The sequence below is a fragment of the Falco biarmicus genome, chromosome 3 (assembly GCF_023638135.1).
Source record: "Falco biarmicus isolate bFalBia1 chromosome 3, bFalBia1.pri, whole genome shotgun sequence".
NCBI classification, from domain to species: Eukaryota; Metazoa; Chordata; class Aves; order Falconiformes; family Falconidae; genus Falco; species Falco biarmicus.
In genome coordinates, this window is record NC_079290.1 from 32,382,733 (window position 1) to 32,402,069 (window position 19,337).

The window sequence follows — 19,337 nt, forward strand, 5'->3', positions numbered from 1 at the left end:
ATAATGGATGGGAACTCATTTGGGGACAGTTACTCTTGTTAACTGTTCAGTATTTTATCCAGGTACTCCTGTTTTCCCTTTTTAAAAAATTTCATTTCATAATTTCAGAACTTGCCTTGGATAGTTGTTGCAGTTTAGCAGTTCTTTATTTCTTCATACCCAGGCAGTTTAAAGCCTACCAGACAACTACTAATGTGTTTTACATCTTCTATTCCAAGTGAAGACCACAAAGAAACGTCCTCACAGGAGATCCCAGTACAGTCACTATCTCTCTGTGCTTTTGAATTGCTTTTGCCGTTGGAATTTAGCTTTATTGATATGTATGTGGTGCCAGAAGGATGCTTATAAAGATCTATGCGAGCCATCTTAGTAATTTTTTCCCTGTATTTCTACCCTGCTTGCCATTTGATCTGTCTGACTGATTATAGATGTGAAGAAAATAGCAGGTTTTGTTTGGTTCTCTGTGTGTTGGTGGCCCCGCCCCCCCCCCCCCCCCCCCCCAAAAAAAAAATTTAAAAAATTAAATTTTGGTGGAATATTTTCAAATTTACGTATAATCACATGGCTGTATTTTTGTGAACACAATCTGGGTTCCTATGACTGGATATAGTTTGGAATTGTAGGCATGCCACCATCTGATGTGCTGTTTTGAGTACTTGACACAGAAAGCTGTCTCCAAAACTGAACTGGGGGGGAGCAGGTGTGGCGGAATTTGGGAGGAGGGGGAACATCTGACTTGTTTGGCCGGGGTATATAGGTGACAGTAGGAGACACTGACAATAGTCTTCTGTTGCAGCCAGTACTGCCTAGTTATTCTTTTGAGGAAGAACTGTCTATAACAAAAAATTTAGAGAGAAATTGTTTGTTACTGTGCAAACAGCAGCCCATACTGATGTATACATACACAGTATCATAAGCTTCCTTCCTGTATCACCATGGCTGAAGTTAACTTTTGATACTGGAGAGAACTTTTCTTAAAGCATCTCCCTTTGGCTTTCTGATTACCTTGCTATTTGTTTTGAATTTCGCGCAGGGAGTGGGAGTTTTTCCCGGGCAGCTGCACAATGCCAGCTCCCACTAGTGGTCAGCAGGCGCCCGTAAACAGTTTCCAGCAACTGTTCTTGTCTTTCTTGACATGTACCCTTTTATCCGACACTCCAGTGCCGCCAGCAAGCACAGAAGGTTCGTCCCGGGGCTGTTGCCATCCCATGGGAAGAGCCTGCCCTGCTGCCCTCCCAACCACCCTCTGCCCCGCCACACAGTTTCTTTCTTCCTGTTGAATATGTGGTGCTTAGGGACGGGCTTTAGCGGTGGACTTGGCAGTGCAGGGTTACTGGTTGGGCTCAACGGTCTTAAAGGTCTTTTCCAACCTAGACAATTCTGTGAATATTCTCCCCTTTCTCATAATAATGGCTCCTTTTCTGGTTAATCCACTTCTCACTGAAGCAAAATGTATCTATCCAGGTAGACCCAAAGCCAAGTGTATGGTGTTTCTGTAGCACAAAGAGAATTAAATCTGCTTTTCATAAGATTCTTTTCATGTACATGAGGTTCTTTTAATGTCTAAGAAATCATACTGAATTACCAAGGGTTAAGTGCATCCGCGTTGAACATTCAGAGTTCAAATGCATCAGACTTCTTTACTTTGTCAATATTTCCCTTGCACTTGTGGCATTGAGTGGTCTCTCTCTGGTGTCTGACTTCTCACCCTGTAGTTTCACCTCCATTTAACACTCCCTTCAGTGTAACTGTAAACTATTTCTTTCTTGCAATTTTCTGAAGCAGAATGTAAAAAAAAAAATAAATCACCATAAGTATATTTATATACAAAATCAAGTAAGTAAACCTAGCTTAAATATGTGTTTAAATGCACGTGCACATACACACGCAAGTACACATATAGGCACGTATATAGAAGTAAGCCATGGAAGCTGCACTGATCCACAAAGGTCAATATTAAATTGCTGTGTTGGAGTAGTGGGTTTAGCTGGCTTGATGAAAATGAGGTTCTAAAAATACAAAAACCTTTTTTTTGTTTTTGTTGTGGGTGGGGGAAAGAATACATTTAATTTGAATTTGCTGGGTATGAAATGAAACATGTTTTGAACAACTGTCAAGCATGGCATTGGTATGACACCTCAACTTGTTTTAGGTTTATATTTTCTGTGAATTTTGTAATAATTGTTGATTTTTTTTCCAGTTCAAGCTTCAACTGTATGCTTTTGTTGTTGTTGTTGTTGCAGTCTGATATTTAAAATTCAAATCAGAGGGAAGAAACTTTAAAAGAAGGAAGTTTTAAGTTTTATTGTGCAAGACTAAGACTGCTGTGATACTTTAAGGTCTAGAAATGTCACGCGTAATTGTATGCCCTGTGAGTGGTCTCATTTACCTATAGCTGTTTTCATTATCTGTAGTTAAGCACATATTCTGAGTGTTTCTGGGGGTGGGGTGTGCAAGGTTAACCTGATGCCTCTCTTCCTGTGTTGAGATCACCTGATTTCTGTGCAAGTGTGAAATTTCTGTGAATTCACTGGCTTCAGAGAGGAGTTTAATCTGGTTTTACATTTGTTAGTCTGATTTTACATGACATGCACAAGTTTCTTCCTTTCTCTTTCTTTGCATGCTTATATTATTTCAGATTAAGTTTTAAGTATGCATATGATATGTTAGGCCAAAAAATTGATTTGAAATATGCATCTGGTTTTGCTAATGGTAACATTTGGTTTTTGCTTGTGAGCTTATTTGTCGATAAGTAATATTACCTCATCTAAGAAAGTGTTTGAGATGGAGGACCTTAATTCCGTGTGAAGTTTCTGACATTCGCTCTCCCTCCTCCCATCTCCCCGCTGCTGCTTTCAGGTGCAATCCACTACCCAAAATAAAAGACAGTTGGTGTGATATGCAGCATCGAGGAGGAGCTGACTTGTAACTAATAATGAGTATTTTCTCACACTCTGTCTAGACAGTCAGTCATGTAAACACAAGATGTTAATGGCATCATCTGATGATCTGAAATGATAGTCTTCCAAAGTGTGTATTTCCACAAATGCCTAAGTACTGATTAGGGTGATAAATTGCACTACTTGAAGATTGTCAGTGTATAATACCAATATAGGAGAAAAGCCTATGGCTTCACTTTTCTGTCACTGGCAGCGGCAGTAAGTAATAGTGGCAGCACCTGAGTGAGGGTTTCTGGGGGAAATATGTTTCATTATCTATTTTGTATTGGTGGATTAATACCTGTCTTGGCTGGCTGAATAGAAACCAAGGCGTTAGTATGCCTGGCAACTGCGGACCGCCAGTTCTCGTGTACACCAGCCAGGCTGCTGGAGCAGTCGGATTGCCGGTGGTTCTCATGAGGCAAAGGACCTAGATCTATATGGGAATGTTTATACCATCTGACTTAGCAGCCTTAGGAATTAATACATTAGAGCCTCTAACTCTTCAATTGAGTATATGGGAAGTCTGACCTGCTAATTTAGCTGACTGCGTTAGACGGCAGAAATTAGCAGCCTTCCTTGGACTGGACTGGTACTTGCTGGAAAGGAGCTTTGGCGGCCTGTGCTGTCTGTCTTATGGGTAAGGTCTTGCTCCCCAGGCCTGTGCATCTGACCGACAAGAACAAACTTTTCATTGTTTGAAATATTACTGGGAAGAAGTGGGTTCTTGGATGGCTAAAATGGCGCGATCTGATAGAGATGGGATTTGAGAGCTTGATCCATAAGGTGAGGAGCAGTCTGTCCCAGACTGGCCAACACCACTCCGTACCTTAAAGGATCTTGATTTGATCGTGACAAATTCCACAGTTTCAAACCAAGCAAAGCCAGATGTATATCCATTACCCTCTCAGTAGTCCCTATGTCATCTTTTCAGATCTATAGCCATGGAAATACCACCTCTTACACCCATGTTTGATTCTTTTTGTGCCTAAGGGACTTCTGGCATGTTTTATAAACATAAAGCAGTGCTTTTAAAAGCACAGCCATAATATCTTTTTTGCTGGCAGAGTAATTTAGTTCTTAAAGTTGCCCTGAATCTCAATAAGTTATTTTAGATTATTTTATCTATCTTGTTTTGGAGACTTCAGTTCTAGTTAAATCTAATGGAATACTGGTATCAGTACTCTCCTAGGACCTTTCTAAAATGGGTAGAGCTATGCTTTACATTTTCTGTAAGTGGATTAAAAATAAAGGAATTAATATTTATTTTGCTTCAGACTTTTTGGTGTGTGTAACAAACTATTTGCTGTTAATTTAGGACCATACAAAACTTTGGATTAAAAACATAAATAGGTTTCTGGAGAGCAAGTTTGGAATTTTAATTTTAACTGGTGTTGGGAGAGAAAATGTTCTTACTTCTGGTAGGAAAGACATGTGCTTATGTGTGGTTGAGTACGTAAAAGTATACAAATGATACCGATTAGATGCTGATGGCATTTGAGTTTCCTAGATATCATTCTAAATTTATCTGTAGTTTGTCAAATAACATGCAATCCTGCATGTCTACTAAGTCTTCCGGAGAAGATTGTACAAAAAGGAAGCAAATTGCTGGTTGAGGAGCCTTTGGGAAGCTACATCCGAAAACACCCCCATGGTTTCCTCTGTAGGTATAGGAGCAGTGAAGACAGTGATTGCTAAGGTGGAGAGGTTGTCACCTCTGTAGCTTGTAGAGGCATCCAAGGAGTGGGTTTGACCAGTGGTTGCTCTGATTGCTCTTCTGCGTGCTGGAGGTAGTGGGCACCTCTTCTTCACTTCACTGGGACCTCAGCGTTCAGTGAGCTGGTTTTGGAATAGCAGTAGTAGTTCTTGTGACATGGAAGACAACCACTCGAAACACACAGTTCTGGGTTTGTTACTTGTCAACAAAATGAAGTAGAAAAGATCCAGGAAACAGTGTAAACAAGAAAATAGTATTTTGATACTGATTGTGGGATTGTTTGCTTATTAACTGCATTAGTTATGCAGACATAGAGGCATTTTTGTGACGGTTGGTGGGATATTTAGTATAAATCCACATTGTCTTTGCCTTCATTACAGGCCAACTAGTACATATTCAGCCATGACAAAGGGAACTTGCAGACTATTTTCTGAGGACTTATGGAAACTTAGGTCAGCTGCCACAATTTGGCCCTTGTTTTGCTTGTCTGCTCTTGCTGAAGTATTTCATAAATGGTTATGGTGGTAATAGGTCTAGATTTAGAATGCATTATTCTTCTCTGCATTCCTTTGTATGTTCAAGTGATTTTGCATGGTAAAATTTGCAAAGCCAGGAAGGGGGAAGGAGAAAAGAGGCGTTTTTAAAAAAAAGGTGCAATTCTGACAGGAGTCAGTTTTTAATTATTAAATAACTGCAAGCGAATTTATGATAGTTTTGAAACTGTCAAAATGTGTCAGATTGTTAAATGAGAGGAAAAAGATTTTTTTTCACCCACCCCCCTTTTAAAAAATAAAACTATATGGCAAGACAAGTTTATTACTTTATTACTTTCAGGAGAAAATATGTCCAAGCAAAGCCAAGCCGTAACATTTTTGTCTCAACTCTGAGATTCAACTTGTGCCTTGCTTATTTTATAACGTGTAACTGTCTGGCCTTCAGCTGCTAAGTCATGAGTGTGGGACATAGTTTTTTTGCCAGTCAGAACCCCTCACCTTAGAGAACTGAAACTGAGTGCTTCAGCATTTTTGGTTCATTGTTATGAAAGTAGGACCAGTCAAGGTACCATTATGGACGAAGAATATGTCTGTCATTCACTTGGTTTACATCATCCCCAAATTCTTCCTACCAAAACCGGGAGGCAGTAGCACAAAAGTCCTTTTCAGCTTTTGGGAGACAGAATGGAGATTGCGTTATTTTCAAGGGTTTTTTTAGCACATCTGAAGAAAGCTCTGATAACTTGGCCTGAGATAACCAGGATGCAGAATTTCTTCTGGCTCCCGCATACTAAGTAAGAAGAAATGGGTAAACTGAGTGTGCTTTCGTTTATTCTGAAAAATAGCTGGTGATGTGATATGTTCAATTATCTGAGCAGAGGAGAACCAAGATAAGGCAGCAGGAAAGTTGTGATATTACTCTTGCAAAAGGGTCATTTCAGTATGTGAGCCTCATCCTCAGTGTGCTATAAGGGCAGTGAAATGTGTCATCTTGAAAACTTGGCTGTGCATGTTCGTCACTTGCCCCACATGCATTCTCTTACTCCTGGTGGATAAAGCTCAGTGGATAAAGCTTGCAGGGGTAATGTTTTGTGACAAAAGACAGAGTCTGAGTGTCTGAGCTGCTTTCTGATACTGCCCTTCTGCAAATCACCTAGGGAGTAAAAGTTCTCCCCTGGGGAACTGTTAACTGGGTGATGTTTTCTTTCTAGGCCAATAACGTGACTGGATCTGGTGCTGACAGAAAGTTATGTCTGTCTTACGCCCGTGTGAGGTCAATTGTTTGTAGCACAAAAACATCCATTATGTTTAGGTCCTTGTTTATTTGTTAAGAAAAAGTCAAAAGGGCCAAGAGATGAATGAAATGAAGACTAGACCAGTCTCAGGTCTCAGGCATGCTTGGCAGAGAGAGGGTCTGCAGTGGTGTCATCCAAATGTCATGTTTTATGGCTGCATTGTAGGACTTCCAGGTTTCCCCAGATGTGCAGCACACGGGGTAGACAGGCTTTGGCGTATATATCAGCCTTATACTGTGCATTTGTGAGCAAGTCCTTTTCAACCAAGGCAGATACCTTGTAATACTGTCCTACTCTGTGTAGTGGCAGATCTGAGTCAGGAGCTGTGGGTCTCCACAAACACTGCCTTGTAATGGTGCTGCACAGCTTGGCCAAACCTGAAGGAGGAAAGGTTCTCTACTGACTATAGCGTGACAGCATTATGGATGACAGAGGTGTGTAATTTGTTCTTTTAGGGACACTTGTGGGTTTCTGTCTCCCAATTTGTACTACTGTGACTCTCAACCTGTAGTTGCTTGCAAATTCCATGCTATGCCTCTCAAAATAATAAAAATGAGTCCAACGCCATTTAGGTAACCATCATCACTATTAAATCCCATAGATTTAGGTCTCAATTCATATAATTTGGGTGGCAGAGGCAGTTTTTAATCCCATGTGTCATATTCAGCGTTTGTTCTTTCTGTGAGTTTAAAGGAAACAAGACAATGGGCAGTTTTAATTTGGCAGCTTTTATTTTTATTTTTAACATGTTGGCACAGAAGTACTAAGTACTGTACAATCAATATAGAGCGTCTTTTAAGAATCTTTCATGCCTGAATATACATCTGGAACTGTTTGTACTAACTAAAAGTAAAATAAATGCCACAGTGTATTATACCATACTTTTTTTCATTTAAAAAAGGAAATTGAAAACACACCACTCCTAGAAATGCTTGACATTGAATTGGCTATTGAAATGGTATCAGTAAAGTATTATATATTCCATATTTTGTTCCATACATCAGCTTTACTTGATGCGTTAGACTTGGATGGGTGCCATGTGAGCTGAAATGTTGCCATATACGAAAGACCGCCTTGTTTTAAAAATGGACTAAATCTTTTAGGGTACAGGAAGTCAAGTCAGTCAGTTTGAATACATGCATGTCTCTCTTTGCCCCTGCTCCTACACGTTTTACTTTGTCTCTTCCCTATTCTTCTTCAGAGGCTGGCTGTGCTTACGATAAATATCAGTGTTCCCCTAACAGCTAAATATAGTGGTAAAAATAACTCCTACCATAAAAACTGAATGAATGACGAGAACAGTATAGTTTCGTGAACCAAGAAATCCACATAAGAAATATCGTAATTTAAAGTTACTTTTACAACATTCTTTAATTTAAAATGGAGCAAAATACTTCTGTGGTAAAATCACTGTGCTGTAAAGGAGATTCAAGAATGTATATTTCAAAATGTTTGGGTTTTCTTTTTTTCTTTTTAAAATATAATCCAAAGCAAATGCAGTAGATCTCTGCATACTTGAAACATATTTTCTGAATTTATCCTAAGTCTCTCACTGCACCAGAGGGTTGTGTGTATGGATTAGGACTAGACCATTATTTCACCATCTATCTCCATCCTGAATTGATTGCAGCAAACACTGCAGAATGAATTGCAGATGTCTCCTTTTCCCTCTGGTTTGGAGGACCTCTGGTTTCAGCCCCATTTGATCCGAACTGGGCTAAGAAGTGCAAGTCTGTCACAGTTTACAAGGATTTGGTGGAAGAAATCTTTGCACCTGAAAGAATTTACTCTCTTTGTATACAGAGCCTGCACTCTTAAATGTGTGATGCTGTGGGATACTGCCTGTATGAAACTTTCTGGTGTTTCCCTGCTAATTCAGGATTATTGTTTGAAATGTCAGAGTCCAACAGAAACAAAAATAAATATCAGAAATAGCTTTGCAAATGGGGAATTTGGTTTGAAATGGAAGAAGCCTAAGAATGTGTTTGAATTCAAGAAAATAAGCAATTTTAAGGCATGGTTTTCCTTAAAGTTCTTCCAAATTTCAGGCAAAGTTCCATGTATATGCTCCTGTATTATAAAACCAGAGCAAATGTACATGAAATCTTATACAGGCAGGTTTTCACATGTGAAAAATACAGTTTTTCCTCTTGAGGCATTCTTTCTTGCCCTCCCAAACCCTCATCACCTCTGAATGTATGGATAGCAGAATATCCACTGAGAGTTTGTATGAAAAATGTCTATACATAAAGCCCTCATGGAATAACATGATTTAAGGGAAACTCAGCTCCTGAATATGATTTAAATACCACTTTACCTTTATCTTTCTTACCAGGCTGCTTTTCAACAATGACAGTAAACAGTGAAAAGTGTTGTTGTTGGGTTTCTGGTGGTGTTTGTTTTTTTGTTTTTCTTTAATTAAAAAAGTAAATAATTATTTGTAGAAGCTGGAGTTCCAGGCTAAGCATCAGACGCTACAAGCTTTAGGAGTTCAGATCACAAGAACTGCTGCCACTTTTATCAGCAGTGGCTCTGCTTTGTGCTTCATCACCACGCCATTCCCTGAGAGATCTACCTCTTAAAAACAGAGCTGCTGAGGTTGTGGGTGGTGGGACAGAAGTGGGTGCAGAGCTGCTGTAGGTAGGTGCTCCCAGCCCCGTAGCTCCGTCAGAGGTTGGGGAACCAGCTGTAGAGGCAAGGAACAGGTAATTAGTATCAGTAAGAGCATATGGCTCCTGCAGGAGTTTTGCTATTAAAGAAGATGGAAAAGTGGGATGTAAAGGCTGTTCTCCTGGGTGGTGTGGTGGTGGTGGTGTCTTCCAAGCACGTGGAAGAGCTTTGTGTTTTGCATTATAGTTCTTCAAAAGCCCTTCATGCCCACTCCCAAGGAGAGTCTCTGCTCTGACAAGATAATCTTATACCCTGGTTAGAAGTGTTTTGAGATGTGCTTGAAAGGAGCCTTCTATCTCCTTACAGAAGTCAGGGCTAGGGAACTTACAGATGACCAGAGATAAATCTGTCTGTCTGCAATCATGCAGTAGCAGATTGGGGTTTGGGGCTTTTCAAGGGAGAGAGAGCAAAGGGAGGTAGCTTGAGGGTTTTTTTACCCCTAAGAGGTCCAAAGAAAGGTAATTAGGAAAACCAAGCCCTAATGTCATGAGATTTATAGGAGAAGTACAGGGGTCTGTGGATAATTTCAGCGATCTGCAAACTGGGTGGCAGACACTGAGGGAGTAAAAACCAGTTGGATCATGGTAGGATGGCAATCCGAAATTGGAGGGCAAAACCAACACACTATTTCCCACTACCATGTTCAATTTAAGTAACAAAACATTGCCAGCTTTTTGGGAAAGCCTCCCCCCTCCAATCTGAGTGCGTTTCTGATCGAACCTGAACTTTGAAGTGCAGCAAAGGAGGGGAGCAGGAGCCGTACAGTTGGTTACAGGCTTGGGATCGCTTTTAGTTATCAACAGCTGAATTGGAGGATACAGTCTGTGCCTGCTCGCTGCGAGCAGCAGACTGTTAGAGGAGCTCGATTTCTCTCACTCCTTCTTCCACCCACCTCCATCTCCTCTGTGCGTGTGTCTGCGCTCCCACATGCTTCAAATCTGTGTACCTGGACTGCCTTCCTTAACAGTTCAATGTGAGTGTTAGCAGAATGAAAACCAGATGGACCAGCAGTTCCCACTGTTATCTCCCCACCAGCTCTGGCAAGCCTCCCTTTCTCTCTCCTTTCTTGGCATGGCAGAAATATTTGCCTTTATTTAGGAGGGCTTGGGCTCACTGCTGTGCCTCTTTCCCTCTGTTGCAACATGAGCTGAAAGCTATTTATTCCCCTGTTGCTGAGGTTGGTTGAGGTGAGTGCAAGATGAATTCGGCTATTAAGGAAGCAATTAACATTTCAAGACAAGTTTTCGTAGTTCTTTATATTAAATGAATGGCTTGTTGAAGATATAGATTTAACTGTTTTAGTGTAGTGATATGGAAAGGAAATTTATATAGGATATGTTTAAAAACTTGCTTTTGTTTTCCAGCGTGTAATAATTTACTGTTGCTTGATTTGCAGATCAAACTGCACCTGTCTCTGTAGCAGCGCTAATATTTAAGCTAGTAATTTTGGAAACTGTTCCCTACACAACTGAGGTTTACTAACCTTAGATCAACACTACAGATCCTATAATACTGTGTCTGTATTCCCTCATACTGTTCTAGGGTGTTTCACTGCTCATCTTCCCCAAACTTAGAAGGAAAGCATGTCGCAAAGTGGAGTGACAGAATGTATAGAACATGACAGACTTTGCTATTGTCTTGAATTAAATCCACAGACTTACATGCCTACCCATTAGCAGCAACACTTACTTGCTTTGCAGAACAGTGTAATGGATTGCAGGAAGACTTGTGTAGAACAATATATAAACCAAATAATTCTCTCTCCCCCCTCCCCCCCTCCCCCGAAGAGATGGAAGAATTTAACTTACACCCATTAAAAGCTAAACTTGATCTTACTCATCTTTACTCAAGATGGCTCGCTAAACTCCTGGCGAGAGTAAGGAAGACTGAATTTTGCTTTCAGTTGTTAAATTTTTGCCCATTCTTGATAAATGAAACAAAAGGGTTTGTGTGGGTTTTTTAAGATTTTAACATAGAGGTGTTGAAAAAGATGTTGGAAAAAAAGATAATTCTGTAGCTTCTACATCAAATATATTGCATCTTTAGTTCTTTAATTGCAAGAGAACTGTTAGGTTTTCTGCCTGGTTTTGCCTTTTGTTTTGTTTTCTTGGGGAGGTGTGTTTCTACTTATCTTGCAGGTTTTGAACGTTAAAGTTGTTAATATGTGAAGGTGCAAACTTAGATGCTTTTAAAAAAAAATGGTGCAATGATATGTGTGTGTGACAATTGACTGTGTTTATTTTTCTGGTGAATGTAAGAATATCCAGGGGCAGGGTAGTAAAGTGATCCAGGAGGCTCCTGGTATTTAACATAGGTATCTCTCCATGATTACTAAGAGAAGTGATGGAGAGAGCAGCAGGTATTACGAAGAAACATGAAGAGAGCTGGCTTCAACTAATATCCCACCCAATGTCTCACCTGTACTAAAGGGCTTCAGGTTTTAGTTCTGGAAAAGCTGTCATAGGGGGATTTATTACCTTCATGTCTCTTAGTCTTTGGTTTTTTTTCCTCCTGGCTAACATGAGAGCCTTGAAGGGAGGTGGCATTATTGCAGCTCCAGGAGTGCTTGGGGGTTAGCATCTGCACATGCTAGAAATAAAAACAAAAGATAATGCAGCACTGCTGCAAATGAGGTCTTGCCATCTGTGTTACGCCTTCTTAAGTAAGGTTTAGATGATGTAATTTGGGAAGAGCACACTGGAGTAGATAATCAGGTGTAATCTTTTGCGGCAGATGCTGAAATGGCTCACTTCTTGCAGTAGCTTTTAAGTTTTTGTCAGAGGGGAAATAAACCGGTGTGTTCCTGTGGTGTGTGTTGCAGATCGCACTGAGAAGCATTCCACAATGCCAGACTCACCTGTGGATGTGAAGACACAATCCAGGCTGACGCCTCCAACCATGCCACCTCCTCCCACTACCCAAGGAGCTCCAAGAACCAGTTCATTCACGCCCACAACATGTAATTAGACTTATTTTCTTCCTTTTTTTCCATATTCTTTCTATTCTGTATATAAGAAACCAAAATACGTGGAGGGAAATGTGCATAACATGGCAGGAGCCGCATTTGGTTGTACTGCAATGACGTAATTAAGCAAAACTAACACCACAACAAGTTAAGGCATCTTTAAGGTATTAAAACATCGAGCTCAGAGTTTGTTGTGTCGTTATTTCATTGAAAACTTGGCCACAGTGTCAAAAGAGTGAGCACTAGTTTCCCATGTACTTAATGCTTAGATCAGTCCTTCTGTGGGAAGTACAGAAAACCTTTTCTTTTATGCCACTCTTGTTAAAAGAGTCCCGTTTGTATAGAAACTTTGGAGTTTCTGTTTATGTTTTTGAAGTGGGGGTAATTCATGAAGAAAATACTTCTCTTCATCCCACTCATCATTGAATTAAGAATTTAGATTTAAGTGCTATATAATGTCTAGTTGATATTGATATAAAACCAAAAATAAAGGCCTTTTGTTGGTTTATCTAGAGATTTTGAGTCTGTGACCACTTGCCTTCTCTAAATCACTTGGGGCTGCATCTCTGTCTCAGTCTATTGATGTAAACACACAAGAAACTACTAGTCTTGATGGAATTACTCTGCATTCGTATCAGTGTAACTTGAGATTTGAATCTGGCACGTTGTCTGGACTGTTCTTTTCACAGCCATGAAATGATCCACATTTCTCTTACCAAGATTTAGCTGCAAATTTTTTGGGCTCTTTTATACTGCCTTGTAATAGTATAAACATGAGAATGTGTTTACATTTCACATTTTAAATAAAACATTTTTAGAACAGTAGAATACATATGCCTAAACAGAATGAAGGCAGCATCTTCTATTTGTCTTGCCTATGTCTGTTTAGTCCCTTTTGGTCTGTTAAATGCCTTATTTAAAATTCACCTCTATGCAGAAGGCCAGCTGGAGGCCTTTGTGCTGCTTATCCGGAACCCCGTCCTGTTCTACACTGAACTTAAACAGCAAGGAGGGTTTGTGCCAGCTATTTGCATGAACTCAAATTTAACCCAGTGACCCTGATCCTGCAAAGATTTGTCTGTTTGCTTAACTCCAGCACCTGAATCATCCTAGGAGCTACTCCGATCTAAAAACTGTTTCTAGGTTTTTGCGGGACGGGGCTCCTACAGATATAACTTTCCAGTGTGATGCACTTTGCACAGTTCAGGGTAGTCTTTAGCAATCATAAAAGGAATAGGACAGTGTTTATTTAATTACTCTTACAATCATCAATGTACTCGCAGGATTTCTGGATGTTTGTTTATTTGATTGCATTCAGCACTTTGGAAGGTGGGTGAACCATAGCTAATTTTTTTTTGGCTGTTAATATGAAGACGAAAAGTTGAAAAAGTCTTAGTTTTAATTGCCTTTTACCCTGTCAGATATTGGAGTTTGGCCTTAGCAGTTCCAGCTTGTACAGTAAGCAGTCACTTCTGTTGGAGTGTCTGTTACATTTATTAGGATTCCAGCGGGAATGCCTCTAGGCCAGGACGATCATACTTGTTTCATGGTCAAGGGTATGCTTATTTTTTTTGGTTTAGACAATTAAAAACTCTTGATTTATATTAGTTCAAAATTTTAAATGTTACATCCTGTTTATTAGTTTGAAATTTAAAATGTTAAATCCTGTTTTATTAATGACATGGGTTTGTTTTAGAACTGATGTAGATCTTGGTGACAAATTCAGCCATTGTAAGGAAAGAGATAAAATCATGGGGGGGGGGGGGGGGGGCATTTTTAGAGAAGCTGCATTTGGCAAGTATTTCTTTCATTGTGGGAGAAATTTTACCTGCCTTTCTCCTTCTCATATTTATCCTAGGTAATGCACTCTGCTGTTCAGTGCTTTCTTGATCATAGCCCCAGTACCCTCTCCTCAGAGCAGCCCCTTACCAGTGACTGAGTTGTTGGGTGGTGTCAGGCTAGAGTAGGACATGTTCTTATTCTTCCTAATTCTCATTTACTAAGTTCATGGTATGATGACTTTTGGCTATGCAAGTTCCCTGCAATCACGATGTATTTGTTTACTCAGATATCTCGCTCTACTGGAGTGCTCAGAGTATGGCTTGGAACTGCACGTAGACCTGAACTAGCTGAAGCCAGCTTCTTCCTATTTCTGCTTTTTCCACTTCTTGTACTCCCTAGCCCAAGCAGCTAGGAATAGACAGCCAAAAACTAGGCTAAAACACAAGCAAAAACTAGATAACCTTTCAGATGGCTTTTTCTGTAGTATCTCCAGAAGGGCACTTCAGTCACTGGGGCAAAAGCTCCTTCAAAAGTATTGTGGTGGTGATTTAAATCTAGTAATAGGTGTCCACCCTCAAAAAGGATTTGCTCTCTAAAAATAAAGATGACTGATGAAGAAAGTGACAAGGAGAAAGGGATATTTGGCTTCAGAGAGGTGTTTCATTAAGAAACATTGAAAGTTCTGTAAGTTGCTAGATTGCCATGGTTATGCTTTTAAATAGGGAGCAATTTAGACTGATACTGCTATGCATTTTTGATTATAGATGAGTTTCTGATTTTTGATGTTTTTTGGATGGGTCCTGAGTGACTTCCCAAAAAGAAATCAGCAGATTGCCCCAGGGCACTGGCTAGCTGAGCATGGCTGCTGCTGGGCACAGTCGCGTGCTGCATGCTCCCACCTGCCAGTGCGCTGGTACATGTATTTCTGGGGAGCTGTCCTTGTTCTTGCAATGTGCTGTCATTTTGACGAGTCAGACTCAAACTACTTCAATAGAGTGTGCTTGACTGTTGTTGTTCCAAATAACCTGGGTGGAAAAGGATGTCCTCAGTTTGATTCTCTGCTCTTTTCTGCAGTGTGGGTAAGAATCAAACTGAAATTGCTGCCAAAAACTGTCTGTTGTCTTCAGTATTTCTGCATGAATATCACTGCCATAAATTTTGAACATTTAGTACTTTAGATAGTTATACTCACAGCAACCCTGCAACAGGAGGGAAATGCTTTCTTAGCCTTTTTAGAGATATGGTATTGGCACGTGAAAACTGAGTGATTTGCTTGTGGTCTCTGAGAAGTCTTCTGAAATCTAGCTTCATGCCCTAGCTGCAAGGCTTCAGGCCACAGTGGGCATGGCACCATTTGTACCTGCACAGACAACTTTGTGTGTTCCATATGTTAGCAGCTAGGAAATCTGTATCGGAAAAAATAACCTCCTCATTGGGTGGTATAAGGTTAAAACGTGAAAGTCCTGTTTTATAAACACAGCTGTCAGTTGTGTGTACAAAACACAAGTAAAAATATTCAGAGATAAACTGAGCCTTCGTGAAATATGTCTGCACATTTTTTTCTACCCCAAAAAGCAATTTTTTTTTGGTCTTCAATCATACATGCACTCATGTTCTTTGTCTCTCCGTTTCTCTTTCTGTCTTTTTTTTAAATCTTCTGACAAAAGGCTGAGCTTTTCAGGTCCAGGAGCATTTTGAGGGGGCTGTGTGATAGGCAGCTGCTGTTACTTCCAGTCTACACACTGTTCAGTACCAGCTACTGGGAAAAAAATATAAACTGCATAGTCTTGCTTTGTCAAAAGGCTAATTATCTTTGATTGTGCAACTTAATTAATTTTGAGGTCAAGCACAGAAAACATAAGCTGATGGATTTCCCCCTCTATCTTTTCTCTCACTCTCTCTCTCTGACTCTCTCTCTATTTTATCTTCCCTTCTCTCTTTTTCTTTCAGTAACCAATGGCACTAGCCATTCACCAACAGCGTTAAATGGAGCTCCATCTCCTCCTAATGGCTTTAGCAATGGGCCATCCTCTTCCTCTTCCTCTTCTCTGGCTAACCAGCAGTTACCGCCAGCTTGTGGAGCTAGGCAACTCAGCAAACTGAAGAGATTTCTTACAACCTTACAGCAGTTTGGCAATGACATTTCACCAGAGATTGGGGAGAGAGTGCGTACCCTTGTGCTAGGACTTGTGGTAAGCAAAAAACCAATGATATAATAACTGTGATCGTTTTCTCTCCTTTTCCCTCTTGTATGCTTGACACGTTTGTTAAATAAAAGAGTGGGTCACATACACTGCATGTATCATACTTTAAAGATACCAAACACGCAAGAATGCAAACGTGCTGGCTCTTGCTGCTGGAACTAACACAAGTAAGTTGAGTAGCATCCCATGGGTGGCAGCTATGCCCAACCAGATATAGATTTGACTCTTTTTTGCCAGTATAGTATTATGCTGTAATGGTGTGAAGGGGTTCTCATTCTATACTGGCAGCACCCCTAATGTAGACATACCTTGAATTATATAATGTAGTAAAACATGGTTTGGCTTGCCTAGTTTAGTTGGCTGGGGAGAGTGCCCTACAGTGACAGAATACTGGTTAAAAAGGTGAGCTGAATATGTATGTTTGGACTGTGGTTACATAGTGCAAAACCTTTTCTCAGTGTTCATTGAACCCAACCATGAGGGGCCTGACGATGCATTGCTGCTACTTAAGTTACCTTATTTATAAGATTATCTTCTATGGCTGAATGAAAATCTCAGCTTTTTCTTACCTACATCTGTCAAGTTGAGCTGCTGTTTTACAGGCAGACTGTTGTGAATCTGGCCCAGGATTCATTCTGTTCCCAGTAAATTCCTCTCTCTGCCAGACAGTGTTGTCTACCGTCTATCTCCTTCAGCAATAATTAGGTGTACCAGGAAAAATGCTGTTGTGGTGCTCTAATTTACATCTGTTCCGAGCAGCTACAGTTGCCATTGACTTCATTTGGAGCAAAGACTTCCAGCACTGTTTAGCGTTCAGGTGTCCTCCTCTGCTTGTATCTTCACAAAACCCTACTGACAGCAGCAGAGACCCCTTCACTTGAGTCTGTGTCAAAAGGAGGTTTAATGTAGGCAGTGTAACTTCAGTAAGTCCTACTCTCCATTTGTTTCCATATCCAAAATGCCTGTTTAATGAGGTTTTGCTTGTCACATTTTTCTCTGTGGAAAGGGAAACTAGTAAAGAAACTAAAGAGGGCTTTGGGAGCATCTACCTGCCCTTGATTTTCAGAGCAGAAGTGCTTGCCCACTGCTAATTACAGTTGATTTCTACTTTTCTGAGTTCTGAAGAGCAAATTAGGATCTTTTCCTTGGGAATGTCCACATATCATGTTACTGTCTTGGTCAACCCTGTGCAGCATGTGGTCTTCATGATTATGCCCTCAACTGCAAAGTAATAACTTTCCTACATAGCTTAGAACATAATAAACAATCCTCTCTAAAAGTACGAGAGGCAAAGTGCAGTTTTCCTTCCCAAACAAGGAAGAACATGCCTTTAAAAAGTGTGATATTTTTGTGTGCATGTTAATTGCCACTTCTGCACTGGGAACAAAATTATAAGAGGCTCCAACAGAAAATTTAAAAAAAATGTTGAGAAAGCAGCTTTAGCTGGTATTTGAAATGTGAAAGCATTTCCATGCTTAGCACCTAAGAGCTTAAACTACTGTAAGCAACAGGCGCTGAATGTCTGAGATGCTGGTGCTTTCCTTTGAGTATTTTAATAAGGTAGTAATTTAATATGTGGCATGCTTTTCTTTATCCTCTTATCGATATCAAGAACGAGTTATTAAGCAATTTCAGAGTGCTTTGGTTACTATTTCTCTTGCTAAGTGTTTTCATTATTTTGTCACCAAGACAGAATTTTTTTTCTCAACAGAATTCTACTTTGACAATTGAAGAATTTCATTCCAAACTGCAAGAAGCTACTAACTTCCCACTGCGACCTTTTGTCATCCCATTTTTAAAGGTATTACACAGTTCAGTGATCTGGAAAGTATTTCAAACCGTATTGTTGCTAGGTCACAGATGTGTGTTACAGTTTTTCTTTTTAAGAGAGTCAGGAAAATGAAGAACGTTTAAGGGCTTCTTTCCATAGCTTAGTGCATGGAACTGCATTTGAGTGTATGGTTCGGGGACTATTTCTGGCTATTCACAGGAACTGTCGGTTCCCTAATTCAATAATCACCGTTGTTTGTTTTATATTTTTAGTTTGTAGGTATAGAAGCTTTTACAAACTAAGTCTTGAGACTTGGTAAATATAATAATGTCACGTGCTTGCAAAAATCTAGAGTTTTGCAAACTTTGCATAATTCAGTGTAAGGGGATGTCAGGAATTTTTGCTACCAGCCCTCTTTGAAAGTGCTGCTGATCATTAGTACACAGTGAGATTGTGACACTTTGCCATACAAGGAAAAGGCTAGAATTATTTCTTCTGATTCCAGCCATCAGTACAAATGTGGTGTTAAAGAAGGATGGTGAGTGTGTCCACTGGTTTATGCTTATGCACCTTTAAAGGTGAAATTTCATCCAAGAGCCAGTTAATAAAATACAACACATGATGTGCAAAATAGGAATCAGGGAAGCAAAATCTTTGAAGTCAGGAAGTTATTCTGCCTCTCAAATGTCAGTAACTACCTCCTCTGAATGTTGTGATCTCTGAACAGCCAATGTTGCCTTTTCAGAACATGTCCTGTTTTGGTTTTGCTGTGGAGATGAATTTTCCCAGAGATAAGATATTTATTGTTCCCATTTTTTCCCCATTGTCAGTGTGTGGGTGGACATTTTGTATTATTATAGTCAGTGTGTACAAGTGTTCCTAGCTATTCTGTTGTCCTGAAGCACTAGTATCCTCAATGAGTTTGCTTTCATGTTTTTCCCGTTCTTGGTTGGCTGTGTCAGATGGGCTCTATGCAGACAGTATAGCTGTTACCTTGGTAGATTGCCAAATGCTTTCTTTTCAGAATTTAATATGCTCTTCCACTTGCCATTGTATCAGCCCTGATATTCCTGCTTAAATCATTCTGGTTTATTTTCATGGCATCTAGTTTGTTTTCCTTTTAAAAGCCACTTTAGAATTAATTGACTTTCGTGCCAGGAGCTTGTTAGATGCTGGCACTAAAGAATTTATCTTTCAGCCTGCAAGCCTCCGACCAGGGGAGGGCTACATGGTACAGACTCGCGTTCTCACCCTTCTAAAATACGTCTCAAGTAAATCATAGAGTCATAGAAGATCTCGAATTGGAAGGAGTCCATAAGAACCATCGAGTCCAACTCCCTGCTCCTCGCAGGACTGCCTAACAGTAAACCAAACAACAGCACACTCCCATCCTCAGGCTCAGGTGCTTTGGGCTACAGTTGCCAGTTTGTACTGGGATGAGGCCAGGGGTTCCAGTTTGTACTGGTCCAGGGCCCAGTCTGTACTGGGAGGGGGCCAGAA

At 40.2% G+C, this 19,337-nt stretch overlaps 1 protein-coding gene across 9 annotated transcripts in view; it reads left to right on the forward strand.

Moving 5' to 3' along the window:
- The window catches only part of RUNX1T1 (RUNX1 partner transcriptional co-repressor 1), a 116,174-nt gene that overhangs the window by 51,208 nt on the left and 45,629 nt on the right, over positions 1-19,337 (forward strand). For all 9 annotated transcript variants that reach the window (XR_008820769.1, XM_056331947.1, XM_056331950.1 and 6 more), the window contains 3 exons: positions 11,937-12,074; positions 15,813-16,054; positions 17,778-17,867. Coding sequence is in view for 8 of the 9 variants with exons in the window: in XM_056331947.1 (XP_056187922.1) it covers positions 11,937-12,074; positions 15,813-16,054; positions 17,778-17,867 (470 nt within the window). In the remaining variant the exon portion in view is untranslated. The remainder of the gene's footprint in view (positions 1-11,936; positions 12,075-15,812; positions 16,055-17,777; positions 17,868-19,337) is intronic.